This window comes from Cyprinus carpio, chromosome B3, assembly GCF_018340385.1.
Source record: "Cyprinus carpio isolate SPL01 chromosome B3, ASM1834038v1, whole genome shotgun sequence".
Taxonomy (NCBI): domain Eukaryota; kingdom Metazoa; phylum Chordata; class Actinopteri; order Cypriniformes; family Cyprinidae; genus Cyprinus; species Cyprinus carpio.
In genome coordinates, this window is record NC_056599.1 from 24,947,079 (window position 1) to 24,965,357 (window position 18,279).

Sequence of the window (18,279 nt, forward strand, 5' to 3'; positions counted from 1 at the left end):
TCTCACATTTCAGCATAACAAAACACACTCATTATTTTATTTTTGCTGTCACTCATTTTATTTATAGAGTTCAAGAACATCTGTTCACATTTTCCCAAGGGCACTTGGTTTGGTTAAAACACCGGTAGGAGCATATTTTAACTATTGTTTTCAATTTTGGATTATCATGTAAAGTTGTGAGCACATTTAATAGTGGGCTACTTTTAAGAACACAACCCTCGAGACCCTCATGAAATCCCTCGCAGTGTGCCGTTGCTTATTTGTTTTGCCACATTTAGTCACAAATCATGGTCTTCACATGTCTAATAAAATCTCATGCATGAGATTTGCATCTGATTTGTGCAATTCAGAATGTGAGCAGTGATTCCATTGTGAAATACATGGAATACATGAGCATAGAAAATCTGATTTTCATGGTCTGATAATATACAGACATTCGAGAAAAGACTGTTTTTATTGAGTCTTATTTTTCCTCTCCCATCCTCTTACCAAACTATTTTTTCTTAAACATTTCTTTACAGAAGCAATGCATTTCCATTACGTTATTACATTTTCCTTTGTCTCTCTCTCTCTCTCTTTCTAAAAAAGAAAAAAGTGCAGCCTTTAGTTCCGTGTGCATCACTCAAAATGCTTTTAGCAGCACAATAGAATATCATTCATATGTTTTTTTTACAGGAACACATGTTATGCGCAATTCAATAGCTCAGTATTCCATAAATGCTCTCTCATGAAATATCACCGGTGTGAGATGAAACGCTGATTGGTTTTATTATCTATAGTGTAGTGGGGTCGGTTGGATGGAAAGAGTTTATTACCACTATTGTAATTTATTTTTGTTTTACTAGCTCTTCTCATCGACCCTTCTCACTTGATCCACACTAGCTGAGAGTTTCAAACGTTCAACGCGTTCATGCTCAGTGTTCTACCTCCACCTGCTGGTCATACAGACAAAAAAAACCTTCCATTGTGAAATGCATTTGTGTTCTTTTGATTGATTGATTTATTTTTTTCTATGTAAACATCCGCGTGACGAACGTGCGTCTTTGACCGTTGCCATGCTTTTTCAACGCTGCGCGTTTCCGCGTAGCTATTGTTTCGTTTCTCGCGCTTTGCCTCGCATTCTGTGTGAACGGCCCTCCAGAGAACATGCGATTTCTGTTGCAGCATCACAACTAAACTGTTGTAAGGGGACATTAATATCGAACACGTTTTTGCACTTAAAACGCGAGACGTATGGCAGTTGAATTAAAAAAAAAATAGGGAGTGTTTATATAGAAAAACAACTGAAAAGAACCATAGTGGAATGCAAAATCCTTTCAGTGTGAAGGCCCCTCAGACATAACTGAGCTATATCACAGCCAGCAGTGGTAGTAGCGTAAACACATACTAATAAGTGATGCTTCGTCATGACAGTGGATGAGGAGAAGAATGGGCTGCTCCTCCCTCCTCTTGCTCCCCAGCCTCAAGCCCATCAGTTTCAGACTCCTTTGCCCAAATAGTGTACATCACAAGCCCTATCTCCATACTGCTGACATCTAGGTCGACTGTGGTTTGACATGGCAAGCGATCTAGCCTCTTTTTTCCTCCTCTCTGTCTCATTAACTCCCTCGCGCGCACTCTTTCCCTCCATCTCTTCCATCACACGGACACCCACTCTTTCCTCATTCTCCCTCCCTCCCTCGCTCTCTGTCTCTATCTGTCTCACACCCACTCCTTCTCTCTCTGACTCTCTCTCTCTCTCTCTCTCTCTCTCTCTCTCTCTCTCTCTCTCTCGTCTTCCTACCTTGCTGTTGGCCTCCTCACACCCAGCACCTCCATATGCTGCTCTTTAATATTTGATCAGCTCCATCTTGTCTGCAGCACCAGTGACTTCATGGGATAAATAACGTCTGCCTGCATCTCATCGCCTCCCCGCATGCATCTGCAGTGCGTAATTACGCACAGAATTTATGAGAGGCAGCAGCTTTGTTTATTTGCAAACTGCTCGCTGTAATTGATGCCAGTGTGAAGCGCGGCTGCTTCTGGCCCTCGCGCGCAGACCCCGCTCACTTTCTTTATACGTTTTTTACGACAAAACAGCTCGGTCGCCGGAGCTTGCGCGCTTGCAGCGTGGTAAATATTCGCATCTCTCAAAGCGACGGTCTTTAGGCTGGGGTTTACTGGGAGGTGAGGGGCCTGTCGCAGTCAGAGGAGACAACAGATGAAGGCAGATGTGGTGCATGCGGTGTTGGGCTGGTTAGGTACTCTCTGGAACCACCAGGTGGACTTTAATGCAGTGTGCTGAGTTTCTCAGGTGCAAAAAACCAAACTGTCAGAGCTAAAACTAGCCTACTTATCCTGGCTGGAATATTCCTTTAATTATACTGCAGTATGTAGAATGAATGAATCAAACTGTCCAAGCGAGGATAATTGTGACACAAATACTGTGACAGACACACATGAATCCATACACTGCTAAATACATTATTAATCAGTTTTTTTTTTTTTTTTTGGCTCATTCTGTAAAACTGTAAAATAGAGAGAAAAAAAAGAAAGAAAGTAAATTTGGTGTATATCATATAGGCTATATGTGTGTGTGTGTGTGTGTGTGTGTGTGTGTGTGTGTGTGTGTGTGTGTGTGTGTGTGTGTGAAACCTAGTGGTTTGACGGATAGTTGCAAAGCTTGGTAAAGATATATAATTAGTCATCTTTTTTTAATAAACAGACACACACACATACACGTTTGTTTCTGTGAATTGTGGGGACTTTCCATAGACTTCTATTGTTTTATACTGACCAAACAATATTTTCTGCCCCCTAAACCTAAACCTACCCCTTACAGAAAACCTGTTTCCATTGTTGCACTTTCAGATAAACAGCATTTACTGACAGCTGGTCCCCACAATGTAGCATAAACAAGTACACACAAACACACACACACACATACAGTTACTAATTAGTTGCTAAGGTAAATTATTCTACAGATGTTTTTTTTTTTTTTTTTTTTTTTTTTTTGCTGTAAAACATTACAAAAATTAGTTAAAGGAGGAGGCCCAATAAATACTGACAGAAGAACTGTTGATATTGGTGGAGGTGTTTCTTCAAGCATAAAATAGAGATTCATGATTCAAAGGCACTACTTCTATCCACCAGCAGAGGGAGACAAAGATCGCATAATGTAGCAAAGGCCTCAGAAAAAAAAGGATGTGCAGCTTTTCATCAGTTATATATATATAGTCCTAATCAAAGCGTCTACAGATAACGCTGTAATCAAGGTTGAATGAATGACTGTGATCTCATCTCCACAGGAGAGGAGAGGAGAGGAGTTCAAGGTCAACCTCAAATAGCAAGGCCTTAAAATATTCAGAAGGAAGTGGAGCAGAAGGTCTCTGAAATAAAGCATTACATCTCGGGCTTGGCCTGACATTTCTGTTCATTGGATTCCAAACAGCACCTGAGATAGGATATTTGCTATTACATGTGCTCACGTTAAAATGCATTTTTTAAATCTTGTTATCATCTCTATGATTTCCTGACATTTATTGAAACTCTTGTAGTACTTGTAGTATAAATAAACAAATCCATCATTAGAGCGTTTTACCTCAAACTGCTGCTAAAATACAAGTCCTCTGTCCTTAATATTGCTTTCTCCAGTGAAAAAGTTGTCTTGTCTTATTCAGGAAAGAAACGTGCCCAGATCAAGCAGTTTACATGCACAAACAGTTCTAAACAAATATATAGGTAGATTTTTTTTACTTGAGAGGACAAATGGGAATGGACTTTTTGCACTAGAGGAACCATTATTATGGATTATTTTGGCCAGAAGCAATGTTTTAAAGTTAAAACGAATCAATGATGGATTTATTTCTACAAACATGCAGTTTTTCACTTCACAAGACCTTAACTGATGGACTAGATCCTTGTGGGTTGCTTGTGGATTATTGTGATGTTTTTATCAGCTCTTTGGACTCTCATTGTGACGGCACCCATTCACTGCAGAACATCCATTGGTAAGCAAGTGATGTAATGCTAAATTTCTCCAAAACTGTTCTGATGAAAAAAAAAAACTCATCTTGGATGGCCTGAAGGTGAGTAAATTTAAATTTACTCCTTTAATAAGCAAACCTAATAATTTGTCATTGTCTTATGGTTGCCATATCCTTCAGTGTGATATATATAAGCTATTTTCCATTCCAAAATATTTTAAGTTGCATTTTGCTAATTATGGGAAACTACATGATAATAAGTAATCATAATATAAAATCCATATTCATATATTCAAGACTGCACTTTGGATTTTTTAAGTAGGATTTGCAGTTTCACTCTATTGACACATAATATCAACCCCGCTGATAATGTTTCACCGTCAGATCATCAAATTACATTTCCATTGTCTCATTGTCTTTAAATTTAAACAGACAAAATTTGAGGAAAGATTTACATACTTTTTTAGATTTCGATTTTGAGATTTAAGCTCAAGCTGATTCTCTTCAAGTCATTCATCATCTCTTTGTTTACATTATGATTTTTTGTATTATTTCCGAGTCATCTCACACAAGCCCAATACTTTCCACCTCTTAGATCACAGAGATCAAAATATCTGATGAAACCTCTGTAGCAAGAAACCTCCAGCCCTGACAGTACTTTAAAAGCATTAAATATCCTTGAGGATCTTTTCTACAAGTCTATTAGATCAGTAATTGTAGAAATCAGCTATCTATCAGTCAGACAGATGCAGCAAGGTTGTTTGTAAAATTGCGGTGTAATTTCCGGAATAATGCAGTGTCTGTCGTCCATTTACAGAATGATTTTATTACAAGCTATCTGTGAGGGACAGATCCAGCCATCTGGAGAGGGAGAAGCATCTGCTTTCATCTGTGCAATAGTCACCATTTCATTCAGTAAAGATGGAAGGATTTAAGATTTTAGTCTTAGTAAAACTGTATAACTGTGAATATTTATTTAGCAAGATCTAGATTTAAGTAACAAGGTCAGATTGTTAAGCAGGCAAAAATGAGTTTTGTCTAAGGTCTAAATTAGCACTCTACATGTAAATCAGCATGTCTGTTGGTAAAAAAATTGCCATTAAAAAAGTCCATCAGAGGGCACAACCTCTCTTAAAAAAATAATTAATTAAGAAAAGAAGATTCATATAAAGATCCATCAAAATTCAACATTGAGATACAGAGTCAAAACTCATCTTTTATTGTGGTTTGAAAAAATCCCAGAGAGACACAAAGTACAAAACAGACAAAGAACATAATTAGCTTAATTAAAAGACAATATGCATATATACTGAGAAAAAATAAAATCAGTTGCAATATTTGACAAAAGTTGCTTCTATACATCAGGGGTTCCCATGCTTTTTTGTCAGCTCAACCCCCTTCATTAGTCACTTGAAGATATTTTTACATTTTCACATGCATTTATTATTCTTATTAAGTCACACTTTATTTTAAGGTTCAATTCAAACCATTAACTATGACTTTTGCCTCAATAAACTCCTAATTTGCTGATTATTAACAGTTAGGTAGTTGTTAAGTTCAGGTATTGGGTAGGATCTAGGATGTAGAATATGGTCATGCAGAATATGTGCTTTATAAACACTAATAAACTGCCAATGTGTAATTCCTAATAAGCAACTAGTTAATAGTGAGAATTGGTTCCTATACTAAAGTGTTACCTATTATAATAATTATTATTATTATTATTATTATTATACATTTTAATTAATTTAGTTTAGCACTGGTATTTCTATAATAAATTCCACGAACCCCCTGCAGTTAGCTGAGGAACCTCAAAGACTGACCCTTGAGCTTACTAAAAATCGAACACTGAAATGTACTGAAACGCTCATTATCCTTTTAAAATATAAATATGTAAACATCGATTTAATTTTCAGTGTTTGTATGATACTTTCAGTGCCTTCATGTGGTGTAATCCTCTCCTGTGCTTAGAACTGTCCTGATTCAGAGCAGGTCAGTATTCGTGTTCTTCCTGATTGGTCAGCTGGCTGACTCTGGCTGAGGTAAGCAGGAACGCCACGGCGGTACAGAGTTCTCCAACAAAAGAAACAGAGGCTAGAATCAGAGACCAGCCATAGTAAATCTCGATGTCCTCCAGGGTTTTGTGGCCAGAGATGTCCACAGCCTCTTTGAAGGCAGCTGCAGAGTAAGCCATGTAGACACAAATTCCAGCCACTGAGAGCACAGCTGTAAGGAGCAGAGCAGCAAGACAGATGTTTGTAAGACATTCTCCACCGGTTTTATATTGTTGAAGACAGCAAACTCTAAATTCTTACATTATACTGATACCGGACAGGAATCACGCCTGGTAAATTACGTTTTTACAATTGTTTTATGTGAAAATACATTCTCTTTACCCAGTTTATTGTTCACTGTGTTGACTACTATAAGTATGCCATTCATGGGTTTATCTCCCCCGAAAATGTAAACAATTGAGCCTCCCAGACACCATCAAAACAGCGGTCTGCTCAGATCTGTCAGTGTCTTTCCAGTTCAGCTGGCTCACACGCTGCATGGGATAGTACCCAAAAATAAAAATTCTGCCATCTTTTACTCACCCTCAGGTCATCCCACATCTGTTTTTTTTGTTTTGTTTTTTTACAAATGTGCAAGTTTCTTTGGGTGAGCACAAAATAATATATTTTGAAGAATGTTGGTAACCAAACAGTTGACGGTAGCCACTGTCTTCAAAAGTATGGACAAAAAATACAATGGAAGTCAATGTCTACCGTCAACTGTTTTTTGCCCATCCTCCTTTGTGTTCAACAGCAGAAAGACATTTCTACAGGTTTGGAACAAGTGAAGGTGAGTAAATGACAGAATTTTCTTTTTTTGGTGGGGCGTGGGGGGTATCCGTTTAAAAAACTGGAAAAAGAAATTCAGTATTTAGCAACAGAACATTCTGATTGGTTGAGCTGTGTTCGAAGCTGTTGTAAATTACACTACAAACATACATCTTTTACATCTGTGTGTTGCTCAGCAACCACTTTGTTGCAACCACAACCGTTTCTGAGGAGCTACATTGTTTAGCAGAATAATAATGTTTTTATTAATATCATTACATTTTATTTGCTTTGTTTTATTATAGAAAACCTTGCTACATATATGGAATAACTGTTTTGTAACCGTTTTACTCCGCTTCACGCCGTGCCTAACAACGCCCCTTAGCTGTTATAAATTCACTTTAAACTATGGCTTCACATGGCTTATTGCTTTTTTTTACACCTGGTTGCTGAGGAATATAATGTAGCAATATAGTATCTAGGCTATTTTATTAATAAAAATCGTGGGGAAGCATTGACAACAAGTTTGTGTGTGCGCAGCGCGATGACCTCACTCTCTCTCTCTCTCTCTCTCTGTCTCTCTGTCTCTTGCTCGCTCTGTGTTTGTATGTGAGGGTTTGTGTGCATCAATTAAAACAGCGCACTAATATGGAACGGTGATTAAACTGACTTGGAACTACCTGTGCATTAAACAGTTTTACTGCATACCTGCCAGCCAATCAGAATCCATTATTCAGACAGACCATGAAATAATTAATAATATTTCACAGTTAGTCTTTAGTTGTCTTAACTTTAGTTTGACCAGATCTAAGTTTTTTTGATAGTTTAAAAAAGCATTGCAATTTTTTTTTTTTAGGTTATTAAACTCACTTATGTTCATTTGTGTTATTTCATAGTTTTATGACTTTACTATACTTCTTAAATGTGTAAAATAGTCAAATTAAAGAAGAAGCTGTGTCCAAAAGTTTGACTGGTATTTAAATTTATCTTTGTCAATGGAAACACACATTTTGTGAATGAACCACCACACCTTTTGTTTCGCTGTCTATGCAGCAGTGACAATGAAATGATAGTCTAACACAGCCCTCCACAATGTGTACTTCATCATTATACTTAAAAGCAATCCATTCATGCTGGTGCCCTTTTTACTTTAAAAAGCCCATGCCGTTTGAGAACCCCCATCATCATCATCAGAGCCCATCAGGTATTTTAAAGAAGAGGCTGATGAATAATCTTGAAGAAATTCAGTAAATTATTGGCTGTGATCTGTAATCTGGTGACATTTAGGGCCATCGCTGCTTTACAATGATTTCATGTTTTTTTTATATTAATCTGACTAAGTTCAGAGGCCATGTTGGGTTTAGTTGTTGCCATGGTGTCTGCAAAGCAACAATAATGTCATAGGTACTGAGTGAATCTTGAAAGAGACAGGCTTTTATCCTGAGAGGGATTTCAAGTGAACCTGTATTTTCTCACAAATGATGTGGGTAGGTATTTCATTGAACCAGTGTCTGTGTAAAGCTATTCCATTGTCAATGCCCCCAAGTCCCCCTTTTAAAGTTATATCATAAACAGAACTGTGAAGAATGCAGAAAAAGGCTCTTCCCAAATGGTGAATGTCATTTCACTGAGTACAACATGTTCCTGGATCAATGTCCTTGTTGATCCTGGAACAGCATTACAATAAACCAGTCAGAATTGAGGGATACCGTTACAGGAAATGTCTGTTTTAGGTATACAACAAGGGTTATGTGCTTCTGTTATTCAGCTATCATTTCCCTCTGACTGATTTTAGGGATACATTATGGGTAGGGTTAGGGTTAGGTTTAGGTCTATGTTTTTGGGAAGTAATGTTGTTCCAGGATCAACATAAGATGTTGATCCATGAATGTCTTGGCAAAATCACTGTATATGGGTTGCCGTGATTTTGCCAAGATGTTCATGGATCAAATATCTCTTAAAATGCATACAGTTGTTGCAAACACATTTATTTCCAAGGCATTTATGAATATTTTATGCTAAATAATATAATATAAATAATATAAAATACAAACATAAACAATATGCTAAAGACTGTGTGAACCGTTTTCATCGTATCTCTCAAAATTCAGCACCAGAAGTCAATATTGGGACTACTTTTTTCCATCTGTTTTTTTTTGTTGTGAAGCTTATTCATTACTATCAAAACTGTCTAGAGAGCTCCAGATGCTCTGTCAAGCGTGATGTTGGCAAAATGAATATTCATGCCACACAAGAGGATCAATCAGAGGTGAAAGCGAGAGCGACGCTCACCACCGAACAGAAGCAGCACTCCGGTCAGGAGGAGCAGCAGGTAGGCTCGTGCCAACATACTGATGAAGCCCAGCATTCCTCCGATAAACAGCACGATCACACTGAGAGGCAGCAGGACGATGAACGTTCCTTGCATGTCTGGAAAGAGAAGAGGTCTGGATGTGTCAGTGCCAGTCACAATCCCAGAGGATTCATGCTGATTTTTTCCCTCATTGGTCCAGTCTTTGTCATGCAAATTGGCCTAATTTGAAAATCGTTACTTTTATGTTTGGCGCAACAAACCATCACAGCCTGACCATTGGGGCAATTATGAAAAATCAGTGTGTTTCTGGGCGTAAAGTTGGAATTGACTCAATTAATTTTGTCTGTCTACTTTTGTGAAAACTTTTGTGGCATAGAAAAGGTTTTGTTTATTCATTCTGAATGGTAATCAGCAAGGCTAATCAGCATCATTTCAAAGCTTTATGCAATGATGTTTGTTCCCCGTTGTGTGATGTGTGATGAGAGACATTGAATGAAGTTGCCATTTGTGCCACAGTTTCCCCAGATGCACATAGCAGCTGGCATATTTTTTGACAGTTTTATTGTTAGGCTATTAAAATATGAGGTTGTATTTGAATGTATTCATGTAGAATAAGAATGTTATAAATGTCATAGGCTTCCATACCACTCATTCACAGGCTAATCTCTAACCACTGGGTTCCTAATGACTTAAACCTATGTTCTTTGAGCAGACCAGTAATAATAATTAGCCTATTGTTATTAAAGAAAACAGCTGGGAGCCAGCCTAAGAGACAGTATTTTTATTATTTAATTTTAGATGGAAATTAATAGTTATTTTATTTATCACACTTGACAAAATTTGTAGTCAGTAATATAATCTCTTAGATTACACATTTTTGGTAACATACTGTAATCTGATTACTTTTGGATTACATTTAGATTACATTTGTGCTAACCCTTATTTGATATCACATATAATGAATTAGCCTAATCTTGTGCTATTTTGACAGATAAAAATATATATATATATATATTTCAAAAAATATATTTAATTCACCAACAAGAGCCACAATAGCTTCTTTTTTCAAGTGCAGTGTATGAAAAGTTAATACTTAAAAAAATACTAACACTAATGTACCTTGCTGTTAGTGTTTGCTAGTAACACTGAATAAAACAAAATCACATCTTGTGATTTTAAAGCATATTTACTTAGAATTAAGTAAATTTAGAAAACAGCTACATTACAAAAAAACAATATTGAAAAACATTAAATTAACAGCAATATCCCTGCTAGGTCAAATATAAAAAAAAAAAAAAAAAAAAAAAAAAAAAAAAAAAACACTAGAGAAAAAAAAAAAAAAAAAAAAAAAAAAAAAAAAACACTAGAGTAGGTGTAAAAACATGAATTCTTAAAAAGACTAAATTCACACAGAAATGACATTTCTATCCATCTCAAAACATTTTAAGTGCATAGTAACAATGAGGAAAGACACAAAACGATGTAGTATACATGTCAGACCAGCATGTGGCGCTGTAATTCTGCCGTAGAGACACATTAAGAACGGGAGAAAACATGGACTATGCGCATAAACCTTGCGCTCGGTATACAAACGAACATGGAACAATACATTTATTAATTTGTGTTAATGTTAGTTAAAAAAAAAGACAATCGTTCAGTGTTTGTTAATGTTTTTGTTGCTGTTACGTGACGTAGCGGTGTTTGACTAGGGGGGAGACGTGGGCTGATGACGTCATCGTTTCAGAAAATATACGGATTTGTGGTCCACATGAAAACGCAAAGGCGGGCATTTTCGAATTTTATCCACTCTGGGACCCAGTTAATAAAAAATATCGGTTTCACACTCTCCCAAAACGCCGGATCTGTGTGGACGAAACAACTATACGATACAAAATGTATGCGTATACAGTGAAACGCGTCTCCTGTGGATGGGGCCTTGAAGTGCATAAGGCAGTAGCAATGAAGAAAAATGAAATGAAAATCCCAGCAATAACTTTGCTAGGTCAAAGATTTCCGTGGACAGCAAATTAATCCGTGGTAGGCAGATCTTACACTGAACAGAGACATTTTCCCGTGACTTTCTTTAAAAATGAAATCATGTCTGTACTCCAGTGATTAAAGGCTGCTTTACCCCGCTTTTTCCATTATCTTTTTGCAGATTTCTTCTGAGCGCGATTCTGACATCCCTCCCCCTCTCCACCGGAAAAACTTGAAGAATCACGAACGTATATAAGCGGCAGGTTTATTAGGAAAAAATATAAACGTTTTTAAAAAAGGAAATTTAGGAGAATCAATTAATTGTGAACAACTTTATTACCATTGTGTAAATAATATGTAATCATGTAATCCATAAAAAGTAACTGTAGTCTGATTACGAGTATTTTAAAAAGTAGTTTACTCTAATTACAAGTACTTGAGATTTGGAATCTGATTACGTAATCCAGATTACATGTAATCCGTTACTACCCAGCTCTGTTAAAGAAAACAGCTGGGAGCCAGCCTAAGAGACAGGTGAGTGAATGTGAAAAGCTCATTTGACATTCTTTGTGTAGACTGGGCAGTCAAAACACAGCTTTTGAGACTTTGTGAGCGCTGTACTATTCCCTTTGATAGTTCCCAGGAATTACCCTACTACTTTAATGTCAGACACAAGTTGAGTAGCTGGTGTTCCACATCTATAAAAATGTACTGAATATTAATTTCTGAACAATATTTTGACAGCAAAATGCAGAAGAAAATGTGTAGATGTAGACAATCACCGACATATGTTAATAAATGAGAAGTTTTGTAAGATAAATGCATACCTTTATTTATATATGCATGTATCTAGATATTTTTTTAAGAAACTTGTACTTTTATTAAGCAAATATGCACAGAATTGATCAAAAGTGGCTGTAAATACATTTTATATTGTTTTTATAATGTTTCAAATAATTTCTGTTATGTGTTTTTTTTTTTGTTTTATTTTTTTTAAGTATTATGTGTTTGGAGATGTTTTTAGAGTGAATTTGTGTGAATGTGTGCTAGAATAATGACTGCTAATTTTATTTATTTATTTATTGCCATCACAGGAATAAATTGCATTCTAAACATTTGTTTAAACTGTAATGATATTTTCTAATATTAATTTTTACTGTATTTTTTAATTAAATAGATGCAGGCTTGGTGAGCATAAGAGACTTATTTCAAAAACATACATTTATTTTAATTTTATTTTTTATTTGCCATAAAAATCATTTAAAATAAATAAATAATAATCATTGTATATAGGCCCTATTTATATCATTTATGTAAACATACACATGTATTTTATATTGCTGAACAATCTTGCCAACATTATTAGAGACCAGAGTTTGTATTGATTAGAGGGTTTTAAAAGAAAGGTGGACCGTCCTTGTGCATCTATTAAGCATTAAGATTAAAGATAGTACAGCATGTTCAAAGTGATGGATTTTCTTTAATGGCTTCATTATGGACCACAGAAGGCTGTAAGTCATGATGGGATGTGAAGGAGACAAGAAAGACAAAAACCTGTTTTTGTTCAAAGTGATGGATTTTCTTTAATGGCTTCATTATGGACCACACCTGGGGTGCCGGTGTCCTGCAGAGTTTAACTCCAACCCTATTAAACACACCTGAACCAGCTGATTCAAGCTCTTACTGATGGGATTTGAAGGATTCAAGTAAGGGTGTGTGGTGTTTTTTTTTAGTAGGGGCTTTACTTTATGGGGAGTGAGTTGCATTTTGAATGAGGAGTTTTTTTTTTTAGTTTGGTTTTTTTTTTTATTTTTTGTGTGAATGTTGTTCTTTTTAGTTTATTGTATAGTTTTTTTCAAATTGTTGGGCTCCATATTGACATGTTTGGACATTTTCTGCAAAAAAAAAAAAAAAAAAAAAAACACAACAGGCAGTACAGACAGTGAAAGGCTGTCATTCACGATCAAGTCAAAGATCACACTGACATATTATATTCAGGCCAGTTATTATTTTCATTCTGGAACAGTTACAATATGTCTATCCGTAAGGTGATTAAATTGGACAGGTGCATTTCAATCTCCTTTCCGAAATGATTCTGCACTATTTATGTAGCAGCCATAAAAATGTCAAAAACAAGCTGTCCACGATTATGTTGAACACATTTAAGGTGTTTCTTTTACCGTTTATCCAAGGATCGTCTTTAGGCGAACAATCCAGCACAGACGGAGGGAAAGACATACCTTCAGGGGGGAATTTAGCTAAGCTTTGTGCAGCAGCTACTATCTAATCAAAGCAGCATCCTGGCAACCCAGACTTATTGAGTCTATAGTTCAAAGCAGAACAGAAACTAAATCCAATCGAGCCAGTCTAGGGGTCGTGAATCTGAGATAATCTTGGTTTACAACCTCATTACAGTCTCTTGTGGCAGGTACAGACAATGTTTCAGGTGTGGACAGAGAGCATGTGAATTTTAAAATCTCATTCAGTCCTATACAAAGTGCCTTGAATGACTCAGACAGGAATATTATTTGATTGTGTATGATGTAAGAGACATTTTTCTGTTCCTTTTGCTTTTCTTAATGGCTTTTCTACAGTCATCAATGCTATAAATTATTAACACATTTTGCGGGCTGCAATTGCAATTCTACATTTATTGGCTCATTTTAAAACAAAAGTAATTATTCCTGGGGATTGTTTGGCACTAAAACGATGTGATATTTTGTGAAAGTTATGGCTAACAGCCACGCTGAAATTACGAAAAAAAAAAAAAAAATCAAAACAAAGGAAATACTGTAATGTTGCGGGGTGTGCTGGCAGGTGGACCCACAATATTAGCGGAGAAATGCATGCCATGGTTCACTGCGGTGCACTTTTTACAGCTGTGTTTCTACCACCGCTGTTTCTGCCCTCTGATTGAAGAGTGTTTCCATGACAATCCAAAGACAATAGGGCAATAGGAAGGCATTATGTTCAGGTTCTAAATTTAAATGATGGCATTCAGGTGAAAATGGCCTTAAAACATTGTTTTCGCATTATTCCTTGTTCTCGCAGTCTATGAATTTAAATACATATTTTAATTTATTTTTGTGCCTCTAACTGTAGGATGCAAATATAACAGTTCCTATAGGTTTGCAGCCCAGGTTGAGATATCAGATGTGTTCAAAATTACTTTTTAAACTTCTGATGTTGAATTTTATTTAAAAACTTTAAATGACAAGGGGAAAAACAAAACAAAAATACTTGAGGAATCCCTTTTAATTTTATAATTTTTATTATTATTTTAATATTATTGTATTTTTTCTGTTACTGTATTTGTTGTCAAATTGTGAAAATATCTTTTAAGGCTGTATATTGTGATTTTGCAGCTGTTTCTGTAGTGCAAACAGGTTATAAACGCTGTGGCTTCCTATTGATGTGTCAAGTTTTGCTCCTCTGCTAGTCATAAATGAATTTGTTCAGCTGAGATACAGCATAGAAAGTACATGGTCTTGGTTGAATGACAATTCATGCAATTCATATTCAAAAACTAAAATCAATTAAGAACAAGAAATTTTTTTGTAGTTTTTAGCTATTTTTTTATCTAATTTATATATACACACACACACACACACAGTACTTATTATTCAATATGCTTTCTGCTAAATATATAGTTATTTAGGTATGTTTTATCACTTTACAGAACAATTAGTCTAATAAAATGTATATTTTTATTTTATATCACATACTTCTCCAAAACCTTGCAAATGAATTTTAAACATTTAAAGAATAAAACACAGAGCATATATACTGCAGTACTATAAAGCCACACCAAGGAGTTTTAAACTAAACAGATCACACACTTCTGCAACAAGTGTTTGCTGAGTGAAGCTTATTAATACAAAATTATGAGATATGAGGATGATATGACACAGATCTTACTTAGTATCTGCCTTTGCGATTCTGATAAGTTTCTTCCTGTTCCAAAAGGATTCATAAATGGCCAGCACTGGTTATGAACTGCAAAGAAAGAATAACTTCATCCATCTACACGAAAACCTCATGCATTAAAAAATCACAAGCAGAATGTCAAACACAAACATGTAAAGTGACTTACAGTTACAAGTCCTCCACAGTCCAGAATGTGAGCTCAGAGACACAGATGAGCTGTTTTCTCTCTTAGAAGTGTCAATGATGTACCAAAAATCAGTTCCAATTGCCAGAACGAGACCCACAAAGCTAAGGACACCAAAGGTGGCCACAAAACTGGCCAAACCTGTGAAAGTGATTTTCATTTTGTCTGAATGTAGTTTAAAGCGAAACTCCTCCTTCTTTAGTTCTTTACGTGTTGTTCTTTCCCTCAGCGCTGCCCTTCTGGAAGCCCCTCGCTGGATGCGGTGCTATTTATCTATTAACTGCTACTGTTGGGCGATTTTACCAAAAGAGGGCAGTATGGTCCACTCTCTCTCTCTCTCTCTCTCTCTCTCTCTCTCTCTCTTTCTGGTTGACTTTGAACTGTGGTACAGCTAAATACCTCTGGTGATTAAAAACCACAAAACATGATTAGTTATAGTCGTAATTGCTACAGATCCCGTCATCCCCCCTCTCTCATTAGTATGCAAACCTTTGTTTGTTTGTATCAGATGATTACCACAGGGACCTCTAAATTAATTTGATTGGTAAAGTCTTTCAGCTCACGACTCCAGTCATTTGTCAGGCAGGTTTCTGCTCCTGTACGATCAAAAATCAGAAAACTGAGCGAATGAACAGTGTTCTCTACTGACAAAATATCAATAATTGAGCGAATGAACAGTGTTCTCTACTGACAAAAAAAAACATGTTTAGAAAAATGAACAGTGTTCTCTACTGACAAAATATCAATAATAGCCTAATAGCAGTATACGTTAAAGGATTTTTTTTCTTAGAGGTTTTTAACAGCAATTATTTTTATTTTATTCTTAAACTTGAGAAAACATTTGATAATAATATAAATGTTTATGAATGTGCCAAATAATAAAACAAAATTAATAAAAACCAAAGTTGACATATGGAGTCATAAGCATTGTATATCTAATAAAATAACAACAACAATAATATAATATATAGGGCTATATAATAATAATAAATAATAGGGGTGTAACGATTCACTCGATTTCTCAATGCATCGATTACAAACCCTGACGATGCATATGCATCAATCTTGAAACATGGATTTTTGAATCGTGAATCGCATTTCTGGACAATAATCGATTTAAAACACTAAGAATTGAATGAATCATGATTTCTATAGCGATTCAATGCTTTCGAAATATATACACATTAAAGTACTACAAGCATGAATTAAAGGTGACCTTGAACAGTGTTTGTGCCCTCTCATCTCTCCTTTACGCGCGCCATTATTTGCCGTCTGTGACTGTCACAAGATTGCTCTCGCGCACTAAGTTCATCTCACTGACACATTTTTGAGCACCTCCTTAGTACTCGTGGCCATTAATGCTAAAGTGAAGTAGTTTTACTTTTCTGTAGTTTTTCAATGGCTCTCCGTCATACCAACGACATTACCTGAGCAGTCGAAGGCTGCGTATTTACATTTATATTTAGCTACATTTCCATTTAGTCATTCTGCAGATGCTTTTATCCAAAGTGACTTACAACTGGGGAATACATAAAGCGATTCTTCTTAAAGGGGCAAACAGACAGAGGAAGTGCTCGTAATACCAATTTTCAGGCATTTGTTCAAATAAGTACAAGCTAGAAAGGGAAGGAATAAATAAAAAAGAAAGACATTTTTTTTTTTTTTTTTTTTTTTTTTAATTTAGGATGAAGTCAAGTAGCGTCGAAAGAGATGAGTCTTCAGCTGTCGCTTGAAAATTGTCATGGATTCAGCATTCTGAATGGGATGGGAAGATCATTCCACCAGCCAGGAATGGTGAACGAGAATGTTCTGGAAAGTGATTTTGAGCCTCAATGTCATGAACTTGATGGGAGCCGCAACCAGTAGCCAGTGCAAGGAGATAAAGAGAGGTGTAACATGGGCTCTTTTGGGCTCGTTGAAGACCAGTCGTGTCGTTGCATTCTGAATCATTTGTAGAGGTTTGTGCTTGATGGAAGTCCAGCCAGAAGAGCACTGCAGTAGTCCAACCTAGAAATGACAAGGGCCTTGACAAGAAGGTTTGCAGCATGCTCCTTTATAAAGGGCCTGATCTTTCTGATGTTGTGCAATGCAAACCTGGAAGATCGAGTCTTTGCAATGTGGTATTTGCAAAAAGGTCAGCTTGTCATCAAAAATAACACCAAGATTTCTGACCGAAGTTGATGGGGTAATTGTAGAAGAACCTAGCTGGATGGTGAAATCATTCTGTAGAGTTGGAGAGGCAGGGAAGACAAGAAGCTCAGTCTTTGCCAGGTTGAGCTCTAGGTGATATTCTTTCATCCATGCCGAGATGTCCACCAGGCAACCTGAGATCCGTGCAGCTACCGTTGGATCATCTGGTTGAAATGAAAGATAGAGCTGTGTGTCATCATCATAGCAATGGTAGGAGAAGCCATGTGCCTGTATGATAGGACCCAGTGATGTAGAGTATATGGAGAAGAGGAGGGGTCCAAGAACTGATCCCTGAGGAACCCCAGTGACCAGTTGATGTGCTTAAATTAAATTAAGTCAATTTGGTTGCCTGATTTGTGCATGTTTGTAGGGGTAAGGCATTTTATTGCATGGACAGAGCAAAAATGTAAGTGTCTAAAGCATATACATAGTTCCATTGAATGATAAATGTGTTTTAACAATGTCATTGAACCGTATGTAGGAAGGAAACTGTTCAAATTACTATGAGGGGCGTACAAGCCATAATTCATTCTGGCACTCTCACACACTTACATTCTCCTTTGACATACATATATTCTTGCTTTCACACACTTACATTCTCCATTCACATACATACATTAGTACTCGCACACACATACATTCTCCTTTCACTTACATGCATTTCTACTCTCTCACACACATACATTCTCCTTACACATACATACATTTTTTTGCTTTCACACACATGCATTCTCCTTTTACATACATATATTTCTACTTTTTTTTTTTTGGTATCCATTACTTCCTGTTTAAGCAGGAAGTCACTCTCAGACCAGGAAATACTTGTGCAAGACTTGTTCAGCTCTTCCTCACAATTTTACAGTGATGCTATTCAAAGTCATCATGTTTTCTTTTCAAGTA

The 18,279-nt window shown here is 36.3% G+C and overlaps 1 protein-coding gene and 1 long non-coding RNA gene across 2 annotated transcripts; one reads left to right on the forward strand and one right to left on the reverse strand.

Moving 5' to 3' along the window:
* Positions 1–5,641: 5,641 nt before the first annotated feature.
* Positions 5,642–15,434, reverse strand: LOC109061659 (transmembrane protein 114-like). Its single transcript, XM_019078762.2, has 4 exons — positions 15,172–15,434; positions 14,997–15,074; positions 9,080–9,217; positions 5,642–6,191 (listed from the first exon to the last, which is right to left on the reverse strand). Exons 1-4 carry the CDS (start codon positions 15,347–15,349, stop codon positions 5,959–5,961), a joined length of 627 nt encoding a protein of 208 aa, XP_018934307.1. The 5' UTR covers positions 15,350–15,434; the 3' UTR covers positions 5,642–5,958.
* On the forward strand, positions 10,949–11,368 carry LOC122136559. The gene is made up of 2 exons (XR_006154225.1): positions 10,949–11,138; positions 11,260–11,368. It is a non-coding gene; the product is annotated as an uncharacterized LOC122136559 (long non-coding RNA).
* Positions 15,435–18,279: the final 2,845 nt, after the last annotated feature.

What these genes read in the sequence shown, in the direction of transcription:
- LOC109061659 (XM_019078762.2), bottom strand. Translation starts at nt 15,349, where the DNA reads ATGAAAATCACTTTCACAGGTTTGGCCAGTTTTGTGGCCACCTTTGGT. An exon ending in ACTGTGGAGGACTTGTAACT is followed by an intron (nt 15,075 to 15,171) that starts GTAAGTCACTTT and finishes CTTTCTTTGCAG; the next exon opens with TTCATAACCAGTGCTGGCCA. An exon ending in AGTGCTGCTTCTGTTCGGTG is followed by an intron (nt 6,192 to 9,079) that starts GTGAGCGTCGCT and finishes TGCTCCTTACAG; the next exon opens with CTGTGCTCTCAGTGGCTGGA.